Source organism: Chelonoidis abingdonii, chromosome 7 (assembly GCF_003597395.2).
Source record: "Chelonoidis abingdonii isolate Lonesome George chromosome 7, CheloAbing_2.0, whole genome shotgun sequence".
In the NCBI taxonomy this organism is placed as follows: Eukaryota; Metazoa; Chordata; order Testudines; family Testudinidae; genus Chelonoidis; species Chelonoidis abingdonii.
The window spans coordinates 97,280,151-97,303,330 of NC_133775.1; the positions used below are offsets into that span (position 1 = coordinate 97,280,151).

The following is a 23,180-nucleotide window of genomic DNA, read 5'->3' on the forward strand; positions in this document are numbered from 1 at the left end:
TAATACTGCTGTGTAAATTTTTGCTATTTTCTGAAATGTTGTTTAAAGTATTAATAGAAAGAAATTTTAAAAAAGGAGACTTTCCTGGGACCACCCATTTCTCTCACTGAAGATATCAGTTAATAAAGTCCAATCCCTTCTTGAATGCTCAAATTAAAAACTATAAAGTCATTTCAGAATAACTTGTGTTTTAGCAGAAGATAATATATTAAAAACAGAATCTCATCTGTACTGGACTTGAGTAAAATAGCTCTGTGTTTCAGAATAAAGCATTCCCAAGACTACTTACTTCATTGAGGAGGCATCATTTAGAGCAGACAGATTCAATGTTGGACTTACTTGATACATAGATGATAAATTTACAACCCAATGCCTGTATCCTTATTCTGAAGTTTCATGCTCCCTCCCATTTTCTGTCCTAAACCATCCATTTGCGTTCTACTGAGCTGTGGAAATGATGCATGATGCAGGTGTAGCGTTGTTTACATTTTTTCATCTGGAAATATAAGTAAGTGTGTGTGTGTTCAGAATTTACCATTATTATATTATCAATTACCAGCCCTACCCCTGGAAGGTTGTTCATTAAAATGAGAGGTGGAGGAAGTTAGAAATGGGGGAGATAATAGAATGCAAAGGTGCAAAACTTTTGCAAGTTGATTAGTCTTATCCGTTTGCGTGAAGTCTAGACAGAGAGAAACTCTTCCTCTTTAAGGGGCAATCTAGGAGTCTCACTACTGAGGTAAGAAATTTAACTTATTAAAAGCTAACTTGAATAAACTTCAAAGAAGGCTCTCTAAATCACTTTTAGCCTTAGGATAGTAATAATTTGTGCTTCAACAAGTTTCCTGGATTAATAAACAAACTGTGACTGTTCTGCATTGTTTGGCACATTGCTGAAGAGAAATAATACATAACAGTAATCTTTTCTTGGCAGTAGCTCTTGGTACCTCGGTTACAGCACTGCATTCCACACTTGGAAAAATGCAATTCCTGGTCATAAAATTTTTAAGGAGATGCTAATGACAAACCCAGAGATGCCTCCAAAACTATCACTTCCACAATTACTGTATTTGTTTTCCTAACTAGTAATTTGGAAGTTCTCTTAACTGTTTAAATAAAAATAGCTTGGAGTAAGAGCTTCTTATTTACTATAGTGAAAATGAGAAAACACCAACCAGAACTGCACTGTCAGGTGTCCTGCTCACCTTTCAGATGTTTCTGGATTCTTGCAAACCTAACCCCATGACAGTTCACAACTCCACCCACTTCCCTCTCTTTACCATTCAGTGAAAATAGATTCTGCTCACCAACATCCCTTTCTTCAGTCACTGAAGACTCCATCCACATTGCTCCACCTCTAGATTTTTTTTCTCCACGGATATGTAACTTCTGTTTCCTGATGAGCCTAACTGTTATAATAAAAGCCCTCAAGGTCCAGTAACATTTCCATTAATTTTTTTAGACTAGTTTTCATAGACTGAAGCATTTACATGGATGTAACATTTGAAATAAGGTAATAGAATATAGCCGTTTTTTAAATTTTAGAGTGAGGAAAGTACAGAACATAGGGAAGGGTTAAAAAAAATAATCTGATAAAACCCTGCCTGAGGTGGATTTCAGTTGTTTTGGGAAGGGAGGAGTACCCAAAGAGGGCGTTGTAAAGGAATGGAGTAGAGATGGGAGGATAGGCTAATAGGGCGGGGTTGTGGGGATGTTGTTTAAAACGGAGTAGCTGTTTAGTGTGTTTCCAGTAATGATGTTGTTGCATTTTGATATACTCCCTTTTATGGTGATAGAGCTTTACTTTCTTTTATGCTAGTTTTTTCTTCATTTTGGTGTTCTTGGTACCCTTTCTACTATGATTAGGGCTGCATGTTTGCCATAGGAGGTGGGTGGAGGGGGGGAGTCACAGTTACTGAAATTTTTTTTCCTGTTTGTCCCTGACTTTGTTTTCCTGTCTGATTTTTTTCAAAATGATGATTGATGAGTTGCCAGCCCCGTGTGGAGGGGAGGCCCGGTGAAGAAAAAGATGCAGGACAACAAGTCTTTCCTGCCCTGGTATGCAGCACTCACCCTGGGCATTGATGGCTCCTGTTTTGTGCGTGAAAGAGAAGAGAAACCTGAGTATTACTGTGACCCCGAGTGCTAGGTTGTAATGCCTGGAGTGGGGTGCCAGGCAGGCCGAATCTCGTGGGCAACAGCTGCTGCTGCCCACAGTGAGTGCAGTGTACCAAGATGGGCTCATTTTATAATCCCTAATCCTGGTCTCCCCTTCTCACTGGGCAGGATTAGGGTTGCAGTGCTGGGATGGAGGGGGGTTCTGCTGCAGATGGGTAGTATCCCCTGGGTAGATCAAAGAGGGCGCCATTTTTAAACTGGAAATCAGTAAGGAGTCATGGTAAAGTTAGTAAATTTATTGTGGTTCCGTGTGTGTGTGTGTGTGTGTGTGTGTGTGTGTAAAAATGCCATGACAAATTGGCATCCCTAACTAGGACTTATCAGTCTGGTTTGTTTACTAGCATTATTTTCTGAAATTGAATTGTACATATTATAAAAATTTGCAATCTTGTTTTCAGTTTTATAAAAACTGTATAAATGAAACTGATGTCCATTAATGTGAATAAAGATTTTCTGTAGAACAGATTGTTAATATGGAAACAACATTGAATTTCCAAAAACATAATGTGTATTTCCACTAGGTGGCCTCCTAACCTGTGATAATCTGTAGATGGATCAGTTGAGTAGAAATGTGATTAAATCCATCCTCCCATGGTTTCTCAGCTTTCTAGAAAAAAATGTTAAACAGAAAGCTAATTTTTATAGAAGTGATGGCATCTGCGCAATTTGGAATAAAAGAAATTATAACCAATTCACATAAATCTTTTTGCAGACAACTTTCCTAACCAAAAAATAAGTCGATATATAACATGATGGGAAAACTAATCTGGATAGACAACTTAAGCTAGATGGAAGGGGGTTTGGTCTAGCAAAGTGGACCAGTCATCCGTCTGTCTGTAGTATGATGAAAGAAAATTTTTTTAAGATACTGTTTCAATGGTTCCTCACACCTGTCAGCTTAAAAATTATGTATAGATAGAATGGGGATAAATATTGGAGAAGTTGTGGTGAAAGGAGACTGTATGCAAATATGATAGACGTCCTGTTTTTGGAGAGTATTGGGATGGAATTAATAAATATCACAAATTTGTTGAATGTTTGTTACCAAGCGATCCTTTCATTAGCCTCTTGGGGCTTCCAGCAGAAATGGTCACACAAAAGGAAATGAAGACCAAATCTCTCATCTGCCAGTAGTAGCTGCTAGGGTGCTGAGCGCATCTTATTGGAAAAAGGAAAATAGTCCAACTATAGAGGAATGATTTAAAAAAACCTGGGAGGTTGTTACAGAAGAATTTTAAATACCAATTACATACCCAGAAACATAGATGGAGGACAAATACATACTTAGATATTTGGTTACTGTTTGTTTAATATTCAAAAAAAGTACATTCATCCGGAAAAGGAAAAAAGCACACCTGTCTAGTTTTAATATTAACATTCGATAGACATGCCTCTTCTGTTAGATATGTGGTGTTAGAGATTTCACTCAACTTAGTAACGTCATAGATGTTGTAATGATGCTTACTTTGTAATATGGTAACAGCTGATATATAGATTGACGTCTAGTACTATATAATGTCTCTTTAAACAGAAGCTCACTGTTGTAACAATTATTTTATTTCTGATACTTACAAGGCAAGGTTTTGTAAACCTGTTAATACTTCCTAAATACATCGTAAAAATGCCAAGAGCTACCTGTATTAGTAACTTGTATTAACCTGTAAACTCCTGACAAATGTATTGTTTGAGTGCTGTTATAAGAGGCTATTTTAAAAAAAGTGTTATACATGACGTTACTGGTGGAAACTCATCAAAATAATGTATGTAAAATTTAATTTAATCAGCAGAAATGATTCAGCATTGACAGCAATGTTTGCATACACCCAACGCGTTGAGGTGTGTGTAGGTGTGGGGTGGGGGGAATGTTTAACTGACTATAAACCATTGCCTTTTATGAACTTTATAGGAGCTTTAATTAAGGCAGAAGTTGGAGCCTGTAGATACAGTATATTCAAAATACTGTAGCAAAAGCACGAAAATAAATTCATAATCCCAATAGAGACATTTTGTAGATTAACCTTCCTACTCCATGGCATGCCAATAATTTCTCATGTTATCCACATTAAAGAAACAGTTGATTTTTTACAATGGAAGAATTTTTAGGGAAAGAGTAGTGACTGATTTCTGTAAACACTTCTAGCTTGTAGTAGCCTAAGTGGAAGGCCTATGGAATGTGCAGTGAACAGCATTGACTTTTAACTATTAGCCCAGTTAACTGTTGATGTGTAATGATACTGAGAAGATATGAAGGACTAACTTAACTTCCTCTCATCTTCCTGCTCTACCCTAGTATATAGATGCCTCTGAAATGAGGGATATTGTCCTACAGTTGAGCCACCTTGAAAAAAAGTTTTGCCTCATTCATCCATTAACCTTTTATTTGTCAGGTACCTAAATAAGGTAGCAGTAGAATTCCAGGCAGCTCTTGGTCCTGTTTCCCAGCTGCAACCATTTCCGAACTGGTGCTGGGATGTGTGAGCTTCAGCAGTTGTTTTGTTTGGCTTGGCCCTCAGTGGTAGGGTAGGAGGCTGGGATGAAAGGAGATGGTTCAGCTTCACAGTTGCATGTGGTTTCTGGCAAATGAGAGCAGCAGTAGGAGAGACATCCAGTGGAGTGAAGTTTCTCACATGGGTTCAGTCACCCCTCCAAGGAGCAGGGAGGTGCTGAACTGGCTCTGTAAGTGGTTGGCCTATTACTTGTACATATGGTTATCTGGTCTTTGCAGCTGTTGACCTGTACAGACAGCAGGACAGGAATAATGTGTGATGTTTTGGGGGCATGATGTGACACCTCAAAGCTGCAGAAATAAGTGCAATGCAAAGCATAGCTCTTGAAAGAGGTTTTGTGAGAAGATGGGGTGCTTTGATCTCTTTATTCAAACAGTGAGAAAAAGTCTAAGGTGGATCTTGTAGACTCATCTGAAGTTGCCTGTGAGAAGTTATATCTGCAGGAACTTGAATACTGGAGTGAGCTATCTTTCCCACTGTTACTCTAAGACTATCTTTACCAATCAAATCATTTCATATGGAGTTGTAATGAAGGGACAATTTGTACTATTGCAGGGTCATTCCTGATCATTAAAACTGTTTCTATCAAATATTATCTTATCTTCACTCCTGGGCAAGTCTTCCTTTGAGCTGATGTAGTCATCTATACAACAGTAGGAATGATGTAATGTTCCTGTTGCAGTGGTATTTAACCATTGGTGGCATTAGCTTCACCTCCCCTCCTCTCTCCCCCCCTCCCCTTTTTGACCTGGCACTATTCTTTCTCCTAGTACAGGAGGATTGGGAAAATGGGAAGAATTTAGTTACCCTCTAAGGCAAACATTTTTTTTCTAGCTGTGAGCTGGATCTGAGGTCTGTGGAAGCAGGTCTGCTTTGCCTTTCTAGGGCTTGGCAACACTCAAAACTCCAAAGCGCTGCCGCGGGAGTGCTCCTGAAGCAGCACTTTGAAGTGCGAGTGTGGTCACAGCGCCAGTGCTGGGAGAGAGCTCTCCCAGCGCTGCAGGTACTCCACCTCCCCATGGGGATTAGCTTACAGCACTGGGAGCCACGCTCCCAGCGCTGGGGCACTGTTTACACTGGTGCTTTGCAGCGCTGTAACTTGCTGCGCTCAGAGGTGTGTTTTTTTTTTTTCACACCCCTGAGCGAGAAAGTTGCAGCGCTGTAAAGCGCCAGTGTAGCCAAGGCCCTAGACTCATATCGTGTTGTGGTGTGTGTGTGTGTGTGTGTGTGTGTGTGTGTGTGTGTGTGTGTGTGTGTGTGTGTGTGTGTGTGTGTGTGTGTGTGTGTGTGTGTGTGTGTTGTGAATGGAAACAATTAAGACAGATGCCTGGTTCATAACCAAGCCCATCAGCAGGAGATCCCTCAGGCACGAACCAATTAATTCCTAAAGTATACAGGTTAAAAGCCTTTTTATAACACAAACTTACATTTAAAAATGAGTTTCCAGAACTTATGCCAAATTAACTGTTCAATGAAAAACATTTACTTTTAAAGGTGTATTCCTTTATAACCTTAATCATAAGTAGAACTGTTAGAAGATTGCCTTCAATCTGACAATAAAACTAGGTTTTTACTCTTTATAAACACAAAGGTAATAATTTTAAACTTCTTGAGGGTTTTTTGTTCTTGTTTTTTATTTATATTTTGCTAGGTGGAATATTTATTCGGTGGTGGAGGAGGATGTTTAAAGCTTAACTTAAGTACAAACTGGAAAAGAGTGGTTTACAATCAGGTACAGACAGTGTCTGGTTTTAGTCTTAGCAAATTAATTTAAGGAATTTTAAAAAAAATTGAACCATACAGAATTATATGTAGGTAGCCAAAAGCTTCAGAACATAGTTAAAGATGCACAATACAAAGCCAGAGTACTCAGGAATTGCACAAAACTCTTCTCTCTTCAGGTTAGTCTGTTATAGCTCAGCTTTGTCACATGATGATTTAATGATTTCAGTGTATAACCTGTATGACTTTCTCTAAGGAAGTCTTATGTACTTTTTTATTTCCCAGTGCAGCTTGTCAGCTGGGCACTGAGAAAATTACTCTGTTCAAAATACAAGATGACAATTTTGGGTTTGCTTGATGGATTTTTTGTTTTGTTTTACGAGATGAAATACGCATGTCTGACTTCTGGAGACCCTTGTTTCAGACTTAAAACCTAAGTAAATGCATCAGAATGCTATCCTTTAGGTGCTTGATAGCGTACATTTAAACAAAACAAGCCTTTTTGCGCAGTTGGTGTATTATACTCTGCTGAGAAATTGCCAAGACAGAATGTGGAGTTGAGAATTAATAGTGTTTTCCTTTCCATTCCATTCCATTCCAAACTAGGATTAAAGGCATTGGCAAATGGAGTGGAAGTTCACACAACAGTAATCCTTGTTAATAACCAGTGTTTATAGAAGATGTATGCTATGAATGCCCTATATCAAAGTACTTTCAAATGATACCATTTAATAGTAAACTTAGAATCCCTTTCCTATAAGCTGTCTTTCTGTCCATATGTGTAATGCTTTATTTTTCCATTAATTTTTTTTTGTCTGGGGAGGCCTAGTGGTGGAATGGGAAAATCGTCACGTGAACATCCTGATTAGTGTTTGAAGTTATATATACTTGCCTGAGATGATGCATGTGCAGGTGCAGGATGGCTCACAGAAGCATTCAGATCTGGACTTTTCTATGAGGACAAACTATGGAAGGAAATTTTTGATCTAAAGCATACATCCACTGTGGGGGTCAAGGAAAAGAAAAGAGAGCCAGTTATACCAGGATCAAAGCCATGCATTATTCTTCCCTGACCTTGAATCTGTGTGGTGATCCTGTCCATTTTGCAATGCCCCACTTTTTTACTTAGCCCGCTAGAATCACTGTACTTTCTCCTGTGTCTCCTCTGCAGCCCCTCATACAGAACACCTTCCTGAGCTAGGCTGTTAAATTTTCAACACTCATATGTCTTCTAATGACCCACTTTTACCATGATGCTTACAAAAACCTAATTGGCTGGCTGTGACAGAATTGAGGAGTACTTACCAGGAAAAATAGTAAAAGCATTGTATTATTGGGACATGGAAGTTTGTCATCATATACCTGTTTTCTCTATCCTTTCTCTGCTTTGCCTTTTTAGACCAAAGTTATTGAGGCAGGGACTGTTGCTGCATTTTGTTTTAAAGCACATGTTGTAGGTCACTTAGAAAAAGAAACAATAAAACTGCATAATAAACATTAAATTCTCCAAAATGCTGTGGTGTGTGGGACTGTTGTCTAGAGGTTGAATTGGAAGAGTGGGAAAAAATCCTAAAGTTCTGTCAGTCAGATCTTTTGTAGGAGGATTTGTGTGGATTGGATGAGTGGAGAAATCTATTGGGGATTTTTTGGGTGTGGGTGAGGCAGTTTAGTTTAAAGAAAGGTGATTAGTGGCTGGTGGTGGGATTAGGATTAGGCTGTAGTGCAAATAGGAATACATAAATTCAGGAGGCACTTAATGTTCTAATATCAATATGATTAAATAACAGTATATTTGCTCATATTCTCTTCAACAAACCAAGTTGAACAGCTGCTCTTCTCACATTGTTTCTTAGTGTGAATGAAAGGGGTGAGTGTGGCTTCCAGAGCAGTGTGAGTATGCTGCTGATGCACATGAACAGCAAATATGTAGGATGTGTCATCAGTTTCCAGCTGCAAAGGAATAGGTATCAGGAAATGAGTTTGTCAAAAGAAAAACAGTCCAGAACTAGAGGATTGGTTCCATAAATAAGGGAGGATTTTGTGCATAAATCTGTCCAGTTTTTTTTTAGTATTAACATTTTATAGACCTACTGGGTTTGATTAATATGAGTAGAATCAGTAGTTTCACTCAATTTAACAAAATCACCAGAATAAACACATCCTGAATGGTGTAAGCAGGCTCATTCTGTAATATAACACTCTTAAATTGAGATTTTGTGATTATATTAGTGAATGTTTCAGTAAACAAACAATAGCTTACTACTTGTAATTATTAGCATTTTGTTTCTGATATCTGCATGGCAATGATTTGTAAATCTGCTAACTTCCTAAATAGTTTTAAAAATGTTTTGGTTAAAACTGATCTGAAAACAAACATGCTTTGAGACTAAGGGGCTTTAGTCTCAAAGCATAACAACTAAAAATACTGTTTTAAAAAATGAGTTGGCAGTATTCCATTAAAATGTTCAATTCACTTGACATACTGTGCACTTTTTATCTCTAGTCCACCTGAAACACTAATTTATGATACTGCTGATAGTGAATACAACAGAAACAGATGATACATTTCTGGACATGCTCAAAAGTCATGTTGGCCAAATTCAGCCCTGCTATAACTGGACACCGGTATGGTCACATCAGTGTGAACTAAGGCTGAATTTGGCAGAGGCTTTTTCTATTTTTTAAGTGGGGGAGAGGTAGATAGCTGATCAATTTATTTCATATTGTACAAGGCCAAAAGAGATGATAGATTGGATTTGATTTAAATCATGATTTAAATCACTAGTCAGGAAGACTCAATTTAATTGTGGATTTCTACATAAAAGTGCATTCTTGTTGATTGTTATCTTAAAACATATTCTTCACAGCTCAGAGATAGATGTTTCATTTTTAGAAGGTACACTGTACATTTTTAAAAATTCTTTATTTTGAAAACTTTTCAGATTAGTTTTCAGCTATATCAGTAAATGAATGATTGGCTATTTCATTTACCAAAGGTAATTGAAGCAGATAGTTCACCTCTTAATGACTTCATAAATATCTCCAATTCAACAGATTAATAATTAATATTTGGAGGATTTTCTTGCCATGCTGTATTAGGAGGAGAACATCACCAGACAGACATTTAAATTGTTTTATTTAACTAAAACAACAACATTATGTATTCTGGATTTTTTTTCTTCAACAGCAATCCTGTATGTTGAGGATGGATTCTCCTAAACAAAATAAGTCAATGCAGTTATTTTAATTATTATTACCATACTGCTCATTTAGTATTACTCGTATTCACTGACACTCAGTACTACTTTAAAGGTGAAATTGTAAAAAAGATCTGTCTATTTCAGCTATTTATTTATCACAACTGCATCTAAAGTGATAGTACCACAGAGTAACAACTATATTTTTTTTGCTCAAATATAAGAATTCAAGAATAGTCCAGAAGGAAGACAGGCAGTCCTTAAGAAAGAAGTATGAAATAAAAAAGTTTAACAACCTAAAGATCCTGCATGTTTAGACAGTGTTTCTTTCATCATCTTCAACTTAGCTTCCTCCTGAGAAGGAACACTTCTCATGATGTTTCATACAAGCAACCAGGCCTTGCATTTCTTTGTTGCACTGTTTGCATTTTGCACGCATGCCTGTCTTACCCACAGGTAGAGGAACTTCATTAAAATATTCCCAAACTAGGTCTCTTTTACAGCCTGCTAGGTTTTCCCTTCTAGTGAGAGAATGGTATGGTAGGTCTCAAATCAATGAAGGCTAGACTCAGAAAGACCACAAGTCTTCTGGAATATGCTGCTCAAAGAGTTTCACTTTTGTTTCTATTGCCTGTCCCTCCCTTCTCACATTTATCTCCAGACTTCTTCTGCTTGTCCAGATCTGTTCTATCCCCAACAATCTTCTATTTATTGAACTTTTTGAAACTTTCCACGTTTAGAGAGAGATAAGGGATTGACTCTATGTACACAAATTTGCAGAGGGGCTGTGACAGCTTGGATCACAAAACCCTTCTTGGGAGCTGCCAACTGATGTGTCAACACTACTTCTGCCCCTGCTTTCCAGCCCCGTCGGCTTGGGACTTCAGTGTCCTGCCTGGTTTGAGCCAGATTCGCTAGCCTGCTGCAGACCCAGGTCTGAATCATGTCCCCTAACAGCTGTAGGCTTACCTGAAAGCAGCTAACAGAGGTGTTCTTGTTTTTAACACTCGATGCCCAACTCCCAATGGGGTCTAAACCCAAATCCATTTTACCCTGTATAAAGCTTATAAAGGGTAAACTCAGAAATTGTTCACCCTCCGTAACACTTGTAGAGATGCACAGCTGTTTGCCCACCCAAGTATTAACACATACTCTGAGTTAATTAATAAGTAAAAAGTGATTTTATTAAATACAGAAAGTAGGATTTAAGTGGTTCCAAGTAGTAATAGACAGAACAAAGTAAGTCACCAAGCAAAATAAAATAAAACACGCAAATCTGTGTCTAGTCAAACTGAATACAGATAATCTCACCCTTAAAGATGCTTCAGTAAGTTTTTTCCTCAGACTGGACACCTTCCAGGTCTGGGCACAATTCTTTTCATTGGTACAGCTCTTGTTCCAGCTCAGACGGTAGCTAGGGGATCCTTCATGATGGCTCTCTCCTTTGTTTTGTTCCGCCCGTTTATATGCCTTTTGCATAAGGCGGGAATCCTTTGTCCCTCTGGGTCTCCCTGCCTCCCTTCTCAGTGGAAAAGCACTAGGTTAAAGATAGATTTCAGAGTAGCAGCTGTGTTAGTCTGTATCCGCAAAAAGAACAGGAGTATTTGTGGCACCTTAGAGACTAACAAATTTATTTCAGCATGAGCTTTCGTGAGCTACAGCTCACTTCTTCGGATGCATAGAATGGAACACACAGACAGGAGATATTTATACATACAGAGAACTTGAAAAGGTGGAAGTATGCATTCCAACAGGAAGAGTCTAATCAATTGAGATGAGCTATCAGCAGGAGGAAAAAAAACTTTTGAAGTGATAATTAAGATGACCCATAGAAGGTGTGAGGAGTTCAGGTGACATGATCGCACATCATTCCAAAACTTCATTACCCCTTGCCAGCACACATGTATACAGGAAGATTTACAGGTAAAACAGAGCCATTTGCAGTCAGTTGTCCTGGTTATTGGGAGTCCTCAAGATTCCACAACACCATTAATGGCCCACACTTTGCATAATTACAATAGGCCCTCAGAGTTATATTTCATATTTCTAGGTTCAGATACAAAAATGGTACATTTGTACAAATAGGATGATCACACTCAGTAGATTATTAGCTTTGTAATGATACTTTACAAGAGACCTTTTGCATGAAGCATATTCCAGTTACATTATATTCACTCATTAGCATATTTTTACAAAATCATATAGATTGCAACGTGACAGGGACAATAGGATTGAGGTCTGTTATTTCTCGCCTCTTCTTTCTTTTCTTTTCTTTTCTTTTATTTATTTAAAATCATTTTTGCTGTTAACAAGCATGTTATTTCTGGAGACACAAATCCACAATTTGAGAACTGCAAAACTAAGCATCTCTGATGGTACCTTCTAGACTGAGCATTGAGTCTCATTGGGTAAATAGAAAGGTTAAGTTAAGTAATCTATACAGAAGCACCTGGAACCCCACAAGATTGGGTCCCTAACCCATGAACTATTGAAACTCATTTACAAAACTTTTCTTAAACATTACATTAATATATTGTCTCATACTATAGAATTAGAATTTATAATCCTTATTCCATGATGAGATATCTTTGAGCTATAATGTGTCTTAATTAAAACTATATTTAGATAGGTTTTTCCACTCAAAAAGCGTTTTATAAAAAAATCTGATTTTTAATTTTTTTAAAAAATCATTGATTTTTATCTACCCTGAGAAGAGGTCATTATGATAATCTAGTTTGACCTCCTGTGTAGTTTGAACACGCTTCCTGTGCAAGAGTTAAACCAGGGTTAGTGCGGAAGGTGTAATAAAATGCCTGACTTCCTTCTTGAACAGAAGGATTGTAAAATATTCTTAAGTAACTTCGCCATCTTAAATTTTAAAATACAGCCATTTTGCTCTTGGCAGTGTATAATTGCTTTGGTAACTTTCCTATCGGACAATCTTTCACTAGGTCTTCCCTGAAAACCTGCCCCGCTCATGCATTCTTTTACAAAAGTTGTAAACTGCAGAAAACGTAGACCCTTTTTAATATTGGCATAAACCATATTCTCACCATCTTAAAAACTGCCAACAGGCAAATAAGTATCCTTTTAACATTCATATATCTTGATGTAAATAAGTTTTTAATTAAACTGGAGGTTTCTTTTTAGGTGTTATTTATTGTTTGTTTTCCCAGTGCTTGTGTCACTTTTAAAATGAAGGAGCACAACAGATTTTATTCCCTCAAGCATATAAACAAAATGGCTATTTAAAGGTCTGGCTAGAGTGGACCAGATCAGTAGAAGTGTTTGTGCATATGAGCAGTCTGAGTGGTCATTTGTATGTGGAGTCACTGTGACTTTGCACTTTTTATATATATAAATAGTATAAAAAATAACTAGCCTCCTAGCTCCCACCTAGCTAATATGACTTTTTAAGCATCTGTTTTCAACAGCTGTCTACAGATTATATAGGCAGAGCTAGTAATAGTAAGGTTGCCAGACACAGCTCGTAAGACCCTGTTTTTAATTTCTTATAACTTTGTGAAACTTTAACCATTTAGTCTGAAATTTTCCATGCCAGGTGTCTGCCTCAGGCTACCTCTTTTTCCTGCTAGAAAAGGTCAACCACAATGGCCTACTTGTTTCTGAGAACAAGGCTAGAGGAGGAGACATTGTTTTGTCCATGTCAAAAATAATACCGGCAACCTTTTCTTTGAACAATTTTAGCTTTGGAGCAGGGACTTAAAATTTGGTAAAGAAATATGGTGTCTTTATGTCTGAGTTGTACCTTTTGCCATCCTCATAACCTTCGAAACTTGATCAGGTGATAGGCCTCCGAAAAGTTGTATTTTGCACATGCTCAGTAGAACTTTCAGTTTTAAGCTCTCAAATCTCCAAAGGTTGCATCCTCTCGGAGCATGCCCAAGCCCATTGCAGCTCCTAATGTTGACCAGACTGCGCGTGCACTATCCCCACTGAACTGCTGAGTGTTTTCTTGCCTTCCTTGCAGCATCATGGAGGCACAGTTATATCATAATATTAACACTTAAAAAGATAATATTAGCAAAAATAAGATTGAGAGATTGTTTACATGGATAGTGGCACATGGCCAGAGTGTGAATCTACAGCTCACTAGCTTGCTGCACAGTAACTGGCCATGTGGACCCTGATACTGAGCACTAAAAGTTCTGTAGTGCACTTTGACATACTCCTATTCAACATTTAACTATGGAACTTTTAGTGCACAGTAGCAGGGTCCACATGGCTAGTTAGATTAGTCTGTCTATCACATGGCGTGATAGATCAGTGCACTATAGATTCACACCATGGCTTGCATTGCACTAACTAGCGTTGCCAACTTGGTAATATTTAAAAACTGGAAATTCCAGCAGTAGTGCCAGAATCTCCCCTGTACCACCTTTTCTCCCCCACCCCCAAGGCACCATCCCCCCAAGGCTCCACCCCCATCCATTCCTCTTCCCACCCCCATCGCTTGCTGCTTGCCCCCCCCCGCCCAACACAGGTATGGGGTGGCCCCGGATGACTAGGGGCTGGCACCGGTTATGACTCAGTGCTTCCCCACCTCCGCTGCCTGCAGTAATCTGACTTTGGGTGTCCAGTCAGTAGATCTGACCGGACATGGTAAGGTCCCCTTTTTGACTGGACTTTCCAGTCAAAAACCTGGCTCCTGGCCACTCTAGCGCTAACTTTCCATGTAAACAAGTCCTGTGTCTGCTTGTTGCAACTTGTGGCTGGTATCATCTAAGGATAAAAGGGACCAGCTCCCAGAAGTAAATGAGACCTGGAATTGTGCTGGTGTCTTTTTGTTTATGGGAAGAGGTGAGAAATGAAGTCTTGCGTGCTGAAGTCCTCAATGGGGAAACTCTCTAACTCTTATCTCTATGCAGGGAAAGTGGAAAGGATTTAGAAGCAAGTGGACTCCTGAGGGTGGGCTCAAGCTGGTCTACAAAATTATTAGTTATAAGGTGGGAGTCTTGAACACTGCGCTAGATCTAGTTAAATGCCTGGTAAGAGACCAACAGTTGGGGCATGTAATGTGCCTCCCAGCCTTCAATAAATAAAGTTGCAGCCTGCATCTTAAAATCCATCCTGAATGTGTTATGTTCATTTGCCTGGATGTCCTGATCAAAACTACTTTGTCAATAGAGAGTAAATTTGTTTTTACAAATTGTTGAAAAGCAGTGGAAGCTCTGAGTTTCAAAGATTACTTTCAACACTTTGTTTTGGGATTTAAAAAACACACATTAAGTAGTGAAATATGAGGAGAAAAATTCAGTTATAAGGTAATATTGTTTGACACATTCTTGTACAAAAGCTGTGACTACAGTATTTCAAATAATGATGCTAAAATAAACTATGGCTTTATAGTATATCGTGAAGATTTTTTAAATGTTGGTTGAAGGCTTGTTATTTTTCAGTAGTTACACTTGATTTTCTTCAGATTACTTTTTATAAGTAGTACATTGATGTAATATTTTATCATACACTGAACTGAAAAATACATACACTACTTACTGCGATCACAAAAATGTCTATCACTGTAATATTTCTGTGTGGGAAGAACATATTTACAATAGAACCTGTAATAAAAGGGCTTTGCTTAAGATTTAGATATGCAGCTATTCACCACTGGAAATTTGAATCATGCTAATAAGTCCTTTGATAGATAGCTTATTAAGCAAGCAGTAACTTTTGCAACTTTCATAGCATTAGGAATCTGAAACTGTAATAAAGCTCTCATACAAACCATCCATGACCTTTCTTTTTTATGGAACAGAATCCATATCCACCATGTTTCTGAAGCTAAGTACTAAGCCAAGAAATTTCTCAAAAAAAGCTACTGTAAATTCCAAAGCCTGCACTCATACTTTATTTGCATATGTTGCAGAAATAGCATCCCCTGTCACTGAAAACTTAGGAACACGTGTTTTCAAATGTTCAATCTGGTGAGAGTTTTACACTTCTGTCTGTATTGAATGATGCATGGGTTTAATGCTAACTAATAGCACACCTGTTTTGGATAGTAAATTACATGCTAAATAGCTCTAGTGTTCTTTGCCTTAGCATGTGGTCTACTCTATCACTACAAATATTTTTGTGACTAAAGAGAGTTTTCGCAGTGAGAGGTTTAAACAACTGTATCTCATGATTAGTATTTTCATGTAAGGCTCGATCTTTAAAGTAAATTTTTTTAATGTTTTAGGGGTAGCATGTTTTAATGTGGTGTCTGAAAAATATATTAGCTGCTACAAACAGCACATTGTACTTCTAGCTTCACAGATGTATACATATGTAAGTTTAATGAAGATAATTGAAGAAAGGCTTGCTGAATGCTTACTACCTCGAGGTACTACTAGAAATAGAGTTTAATTCTTTAGTAAAAATAACTCTGGTGGTGGTCTGTGCTGACAAGCATTTGACCAAAGGCTCAGTCCCAGTAAGCAGGTCTCTTGCTTTCAGTGTTGGTAAGCGTTGGGAATGTCTTGGAGCCAGTGTCCTAGAAATAGGAGGAGAAGGCGTTGCATTTTGAGGCACTACTTCCAGTTTGATGAAGGAGAATCATTCAGATGTTTCAAAGAGAGTACATTATTTGGATTCTCTCCTGACTCTTTGTTGCTACCATGCTATGTGATTTGTGAGCATCTTCCTCAACTTCTCTGTGCCTCTTCTGTAAAATAAGTATACCCAACTTTAAAGTGGTGATGTAAGGCCTTGGATGCAAAGCACCATTATTTGGTGTCTTCTACTTTCTATATAGAGCTATATGCGTTTATGCTTCTATATAAATGCTGTATGTGCAAAGGCTATGATTAACAAACCACATCAGGATCTTGCCCATGGAAGTACTTAAGTGTTAGTTGCAAACCAGGTTTGTTATGTCCACTGCTTAGAGTAGGTTGGCTCTGCAGGTGTACTTTTGCCCTGAATTGTTTCCTGTTCTATTTTTTTGTTCAAAAATATGTTTAGCGTTGTTAAATATGTTAACATTATTATTACATAATAATTTTGGCAAATAGTGGGAAAATTAGATACACACCTCTACCCCAATATAATACAAATTCGGATATAATGCGGTAAAGCAGCGCTTTGGGGGGGTGGGACTGTGTGCTCTGGCAGATCAAAGCAAGTTTGATATAACGTGGTTTCACCTATAATGCGGTAAAATTTTTTGGCTTCTGAGGACAGCATTATACTGGGGTAGATATGTACTCCTAAAATCTGAATTGCATATAAGTGATATTTTCTTTTTGTTTGCAGGACTTAAATACTATCTATTCTTATCTTCATGGAATGGACATATTGTCACATCTCAGGGAACATCAGCTAAGGTAAAGGATCGGGGGGATAGCATAGTCCAGTACAAATTATATCCTATATAACTTTCTGTTGCAAATGCTCTAATAATATGTGCATTCCAATTATCTTAGTACAGATGAAATAAGAGGCAAACAAAACAAAGCACAAAATACGCATCAGAAGTATCTCTGTTCTTCTACTGTTGCTATGGTTAATTCCAGTGTGTAGGAGTGATTTAAACACTCAGAGAATATGTTGTGTGCTATCTATTTGGACAATGAAAATTTCATTTAAGTTTGAAGTTATGGTTCAAGAAGCAAAGTCAAATTTGTAGTCTTTCATATGACTTCCCCTGATACTTAAAGAAAGTGATATTGTTGAAAGATTAATAGATTAAAAACATTTTTAGAATTTAAAATCTAAATTAAAATTTCATTTTTCTCAGAATAATGTCTTCAAGTGCTCGCTATGAAAGATACAAGGGCAACCAAGTTCTTTTTTGGTAAGTACATTTAAGCCACAATCATCACCCTCATAGTGGAGAAATCTAGTGCTTGCTTGCATATCAAATTGTATGTGTCATCACAGATCCCAACAAGTACCCCCTCCTGATCACTGACTAGGATTGTTATGAGGGGAATCCAAGCCTCTGTGCTCCGGATTTCCAGGGTGTTACAAGTTCCTGGAGCTTGAACAGAGTCTAGCCATTGCCCAATCTCAGGGTCCCTAGGTGCACTCTCTCAGGGTGCAGACTTTCTATCTGCACCTTGAGTGTTGGAACCCCTATGGGTGCTGCACTGACCTTCAGACCCCTTGTTAATTAAATGCACCCTTCTCCCAGAACTTCACTCCAAAATGTGTGAAGCTTTTTTAGATTTACAGTGTTAACTCACTCAGGGGCATGCAGTAGTTGTGAAACAGTCAGCACAATACATGCACACATTGCCAAGTCTAACATCTTTATGCTCTTTTATCCTTAATCATGTAAAGCACAGGAGAATACATAACATACAAAAATGTAAATGTCCCTCACTTCCTAGCTTGTCCTTCCCTTGTGAGACCTTGGAGGTTCAGGAAGGTAGGCAGGCAGAGTCCTCTATCCCTTTGCCTACCCTGCTCTGCAGCAACCAGTCTCATCTTATTCTGGTGCAAAATGGCTCACCCTTCCTTTATAGACTCCTGCTGGGGTCACTCGCTTCTTTTGTTCTGCCTCCTGGTAACTTTCCTTTACTTCCAATCCCCACCTCAATCAGACAAGAGGAAGAAGTATTTTCTACCAAGTGGTGCTATCCCATAGACTCAAGGTCTGTTTCACTTTGAAAAGACCATTGTTGAGTGCTTATCATTCACCATTGTCTCTAGCCTAGCAGATACACCTCTACCCCGATATAATGCGGTCCTCGGGAGCGAAAAAACTTCACCTCTTTATAGGTGAGACCCCGTTGTATTGGGTTCGGTCTGGTACAGCATACAGGCAAGAGCCGGTATGCCATGCCAGGCTGAACCGGCTTCCCCGGCAGTGATTTAAAGGGCCTGGTGTTCCAGCCGCTGCGGGGTGCCGCGTGCCCTTTAAATCGCTGCCGGAGCTCCAGCAGTGGAGCTCAGGCAGGGATTTGAAGGGCCTGGGGCTTCCCGCTGCGTTACCGCCTTATATCCAAATTTGTGTTATATCGGGGTAGAGGTGTATCTGACACAGCCCTGCTAACTCATGGGTGATCCATTTACGTATAGGCTTTCCATGATAGTAACTTCATGTTACAATTTCATAAAATCATCTATAATTCAGAAGTGGTACAGAATAAACCAACAAATTGTCATATACGTAAACTTTGTCTTACTGTTGTTGTAAATACAAAATACTGCAACATTTAAGGTTGACAAAAGTAATTAAAAGTGTATTTGAGAGAGAAGGTGGGTGAGGTAATATCTTTTATTGGACCAACTTCTTTTGGTGAGAGGCAAGCTTTCGAGCTTACATAGAGCTCTTCTTCGGGTGACCTTGGGGGAAAAAAGTTCAAACACTGCAAACTCGTAAAAGAGAAGGGGTTTGAAGTGAAGGACATTGGGGAACTGAGGGACAACATCTAAGTAGGTGCTGTCTGTAAAAGATTGGATCCTCTCTCTAGGACAGGGTATGCTAGGAAGCTGTTCAGGGACCATAGGAAATCTGTATTAGAAAAGAGAAACTAATATAGAATTGTAAAGCCTGAGATCACATTTTTGTTTACTTTCTATATAACTTGCATATGTTTCTTTTCCTTACCATTTCTATGATTTTTCTATTAAATAAACGTGTTTATTTTTACCACAAGCAGGTCTTTGGTGTGCAAACTTTGTGGAGTGTATCCCTCCAAAGTGAACTGATGATAGGGGACCGGTTTCTTTCATTTGGAGGTGATGAAAGGAAAAAGTCTGTGTGTGTGATGGTTAAGAACTCGAGGAAATGGATTTGGAGGGTACTTGGGACCAGCGGGGGTTGTTGAGGTCACCCTGCAAAGAGTAACTAGGCTGGTGGAAGATTGAGATCTTTTATCATAGAATATCAGGGTTATAAAAGACCTCAGGAGGTCATCTAGTCCAACCCCCTGCTCAAAGCAGGGCCAATCCCCAACTAAATCATCCCAGCCAGGACTTTGTCAAGTCTGACCTTAAAAACCTCTAAGGAAGGAGATTCCACCACCACCTCCATAGGTAACCCGTTCCAGTGCTTCACCACCCTCCTAGTGAAAAAGTTTTTCGTAATATCCAACCTAGACCTCCCCCACTACAACTTGAGACCATTGTTCCTTGTTGTGTCATCTGCCACCACTGAGAATAGCCGAGCTCCATCCTCTTTGGAACCCTCTTTCAGGTAGTTGAAAGCAGCTATCAATCCCTCCCTCATTCTTCTCTTCTGCAGACGAAATAATCCCAGTTCCCTCATCCTCTCCTGATAAGTCATGTGCTCCCACCCCCTAATCATTTTTGTTGCCCTCCGCTGAACTCTTTCCAATTTTTCCACATTTTTCTTATAGTGTGATGCCCAAAACTGGACACAGTGCTCCAGATGAGGCCTCACCAATGCCGAATAGAGGGGAATGGTCACATCCCTCAGTGTGCTGGCAATGCTCTTACTAATGCAGCCCAATTTGTTGTTAGCCTTCTTGGCAACAAGGGCACACTGTTGACTCATCGAGCTTCTTGTCCACTGTAACCCCTTGGTCCTGTTCTGCAGTACTGCTGCCTAGCCACTTGGTCCCTAGTCTGTAGCAGTGCATGAGATTCTTCATTCCTAAATGCAGGACTCTGCACTTGTCCTTGTTGAACCTCATCAGATTTCTTTGGGTCAGTCCTCCAATTTGTTTCATTCTGAAACCTATCCTTGTCTTACAGCGTATCTACCACTCCTCCCAGTTCAGTGTCACCTGGCAAACTTGCTGAGGGTGCAGTCCATGCCAGTAGGCTGGCTACTGGTGGCAGAGCTCTGAGCCACCATAGCAATATAGCATTAAGACACCCAAAGTTACAAGCAAAGTGGTGACAGAACTGCTTACTGGTCTCAGGGATTCCCAAAGCATCACAATTTGAAAGCTTGTCTTATTGGACCAATTTCTGCTGGTGAAAGAAAGATATTGCCTCACCCACCTTGTGTGTCTCATATTCTGGGGTCAACGCAGCTACAAATACACTGCAAATAAGTATATTAGTAACTCTGAAAATTAAGTGGTTGTACAAATATATTGGTTGAGATTTTCAGAAGTGCCTACCGAATTGGACCACACAGCTCACATTAAATGTGTGTGCGTGTGCATGCACCTCCAAAATATATTTTTCAAATGTATATAGATGACACACGAAGAAAACCTGACATGGTCATGAACATGATATTGGTCATGCAGTAGATAGCGTCCTTCCCTTGGAGTTGCTACTGATCAGTTCCTCTTCATGTTGTGAAGGGTCTTGATCCTGGGGGAAGCACTCTAGCACTGGGAACTTAAACATTAGATCTGGCTGCTATTGGTTTTTAAAAATCCTGTGGCACTTTAGAAAATAGCTAGGTATGTTAGTTCTAGTGTATTTGCTAAACTCCTGTTTGGACAATTAAATAGTTCATCTAATTTCATCCCATAGTTTTTTCTGGGATATGTATATTTTTCTCACATCCTATCCTGAACATATTGTGCACTATTAAAATGCTAAAGAATTTTAGTACAAGGTGAAATCATTCTTGTATATGTAGTTTGTAACATGCTTTGGGATGAAAATGTTTTAAATACAAGTTAATGTAATTTTATTTTTGAATATTCATTTTTAAATGGGCTCAAAATATTCTATGATTTAGGATAAAAGTTAATTTTCAGCTTAAAATTCTTCACAGGCCATTCCATTTCAATATAAATGAGTACTCATAAAATGTTAATTTGTGGCAGTGTATCAGCAATGCTCTTGGACTTCAATCTACAGTCGAAATCTTCAGTATGGTAAAATGTGGAGCTTCAGTACCAGACTGATAACTTAAATAACATATTTTATGAATATGATGACAAATAGATGACAATATCAGCTATTTTGATTTTCTTTCCTACAGTTCAGACACTATTGCCAGATGTTGGTATATTCTTCTTTCTGGATCTGTCCTTATGAAGGACTCCATGTTTTTACCACCATGCAGGTATGTACAAGTTAATTTAACTGCTTAAAGGAACATAATCAACATATACTTCCTTGCATATGTTAAAAAGACTGCCTTAATTCTATTTTTAAGTTACTGAAAGTGAAAAAATTTATTTTTCATTATTTTCAAATTTCTCTCAGATTAAACATTGAAGATCAATTGTAGCTTTCAATTTACCAGGCTCCCTTTTTAGTTCTCAGTGTGTTAGAGTTCATATAGCAAATACTGCATCAGAGGTAATCTTAATTAAAAATGGCTCCTGTTGACTATACTTGAAATTTAGGGAAAAGTTTTTTTGTTTTGGGCTCTTTAATAAAATCTTATCTAAAAATATGTGACTGCATAATAGTCTATTCCATGTGATTTGGGATTATAGTCAATAGCACTATGTGATTTTTATATGAAGTAAAAGGATTGGTGTCAGTCACAGTGAAAACATGACAAAAGTCTTTACAACATTTCAAATTTGGAGCACAATGAACATTAGATGACCTGTTTAAACTGAAGCATAACAGCTGATTTAGGGTTAGGGTTAGAGTTAGGGTTAAACCTGGCTGCCCTGTGATATTCTGCTTGACTTTGTATATCATTCTGAATTAGGGTGACCAGATGTCCCGTTTTTAAAGGGACAGTCCTGTTTTTTGGGACTTTTTCTTATATAAGTGCCTATTACCCTTCCACCCTGCTATCTGGTAACCATAGTCTGAATTTTTTACTTCACTGTGTTATGAAGCCATACCTGGCATATTTGTGTTCATGATACATCTTCAGGAATTGTAGTTGAATAGCATCAGATTTCCAGTCTGGAGGAAGAGGTGGAATTTAAGATTAATGGCTTCTGTATGAAGAAGCAACTTGACTGTGTCTGATGCTCTTTATGGAAGTTGTTAATTTCCTTGTATGTTTGGAATCTGTGTGTCGAGTGGGGAGAAAAGAGTGAAAACTTGTCCTCCTAATATAGTGAAACAATGGCAGTGTAAATCTATAGCAATATAGCCTATGTCAGCCTGAAGGCCTTGCTGGTACAAATTTTGTGTCAAAGTGTGTCCATTGAGGCCATATCTTTTATAATTTCAAAAAGAGGTCTTATTGAAGCAAATGAGCAATCCTTGAGATTTTGCTCCCCTGTTATTTCAGAGGTAGTACTGTTTATTTTGTGACTGCCGATGCCCACAAACAGGAAAAACATTAGATTCTGATGCTCTAACCTGATAAACGTTGAAGTCAAACCTAAAGTTTTGCATTGTTTTGTTTTTGAGTGCAGTTATGTAACAAAAAGTCTACATTTGTGAGTTGAACTTTCATGACAGAGATTGCTCTACAGTACTTGTATGAGATTAATTGAAAAATAGTTCCTTTTGTTTATCATTTTACCGTGCAATTATTTGTAATAAAAATAATATAAAGTGAGCAGTATACACTTTATATTCTGAGTTGTAACTGAAATCAATGTATTTGAAAATGTAGTACAACATCCAAAAATATTCAATAAGTTTCAATTGGTATTCTATTGTTTAACAATGCGATTAAAACTGCAATTAATTGTTAATCACATGAGTTAACTGCGATTAATTGACAGACCTAATTATTTTTCTTATTCTATTACTCAGATGTTTTCTTTTC

At 38.3% G+C, this 23,180-nt stretch overlaps 1 protein-coding gene across 11 annotated transcripts in view; it reads left to right on the top strand.

Moving 5' to 3' along the window:
- RAPGEF6 (Rap guanine nucleotide exchange factor 6) overlaps positions 1-23,180 on the top strand; it is a 245,444-nt gene that overhangs the window by 37,487 nt on the left and 184,777 nt on the right. For all 11 annotated transcript variants that reach the window (XM_032769149.2, XM_032769151.2, XM_032769152.2 and 8 more), the window contains 3 exons: positions 16,865-16,935; positions 17,349-17,405; positions 21,471-21,554. In XM_032769149.2, coding sequence (XP_032625040.1) covers positions 16,865-16,935; positions 17,349-17,405; positions 21,471-21,554 — 212 coding nt within the window. The remainder of the gene's footprint in view (positions 1-16,864; positions 16,936-17,348; positions 17,406-21,470; positions 21,555-23,180) is intronic.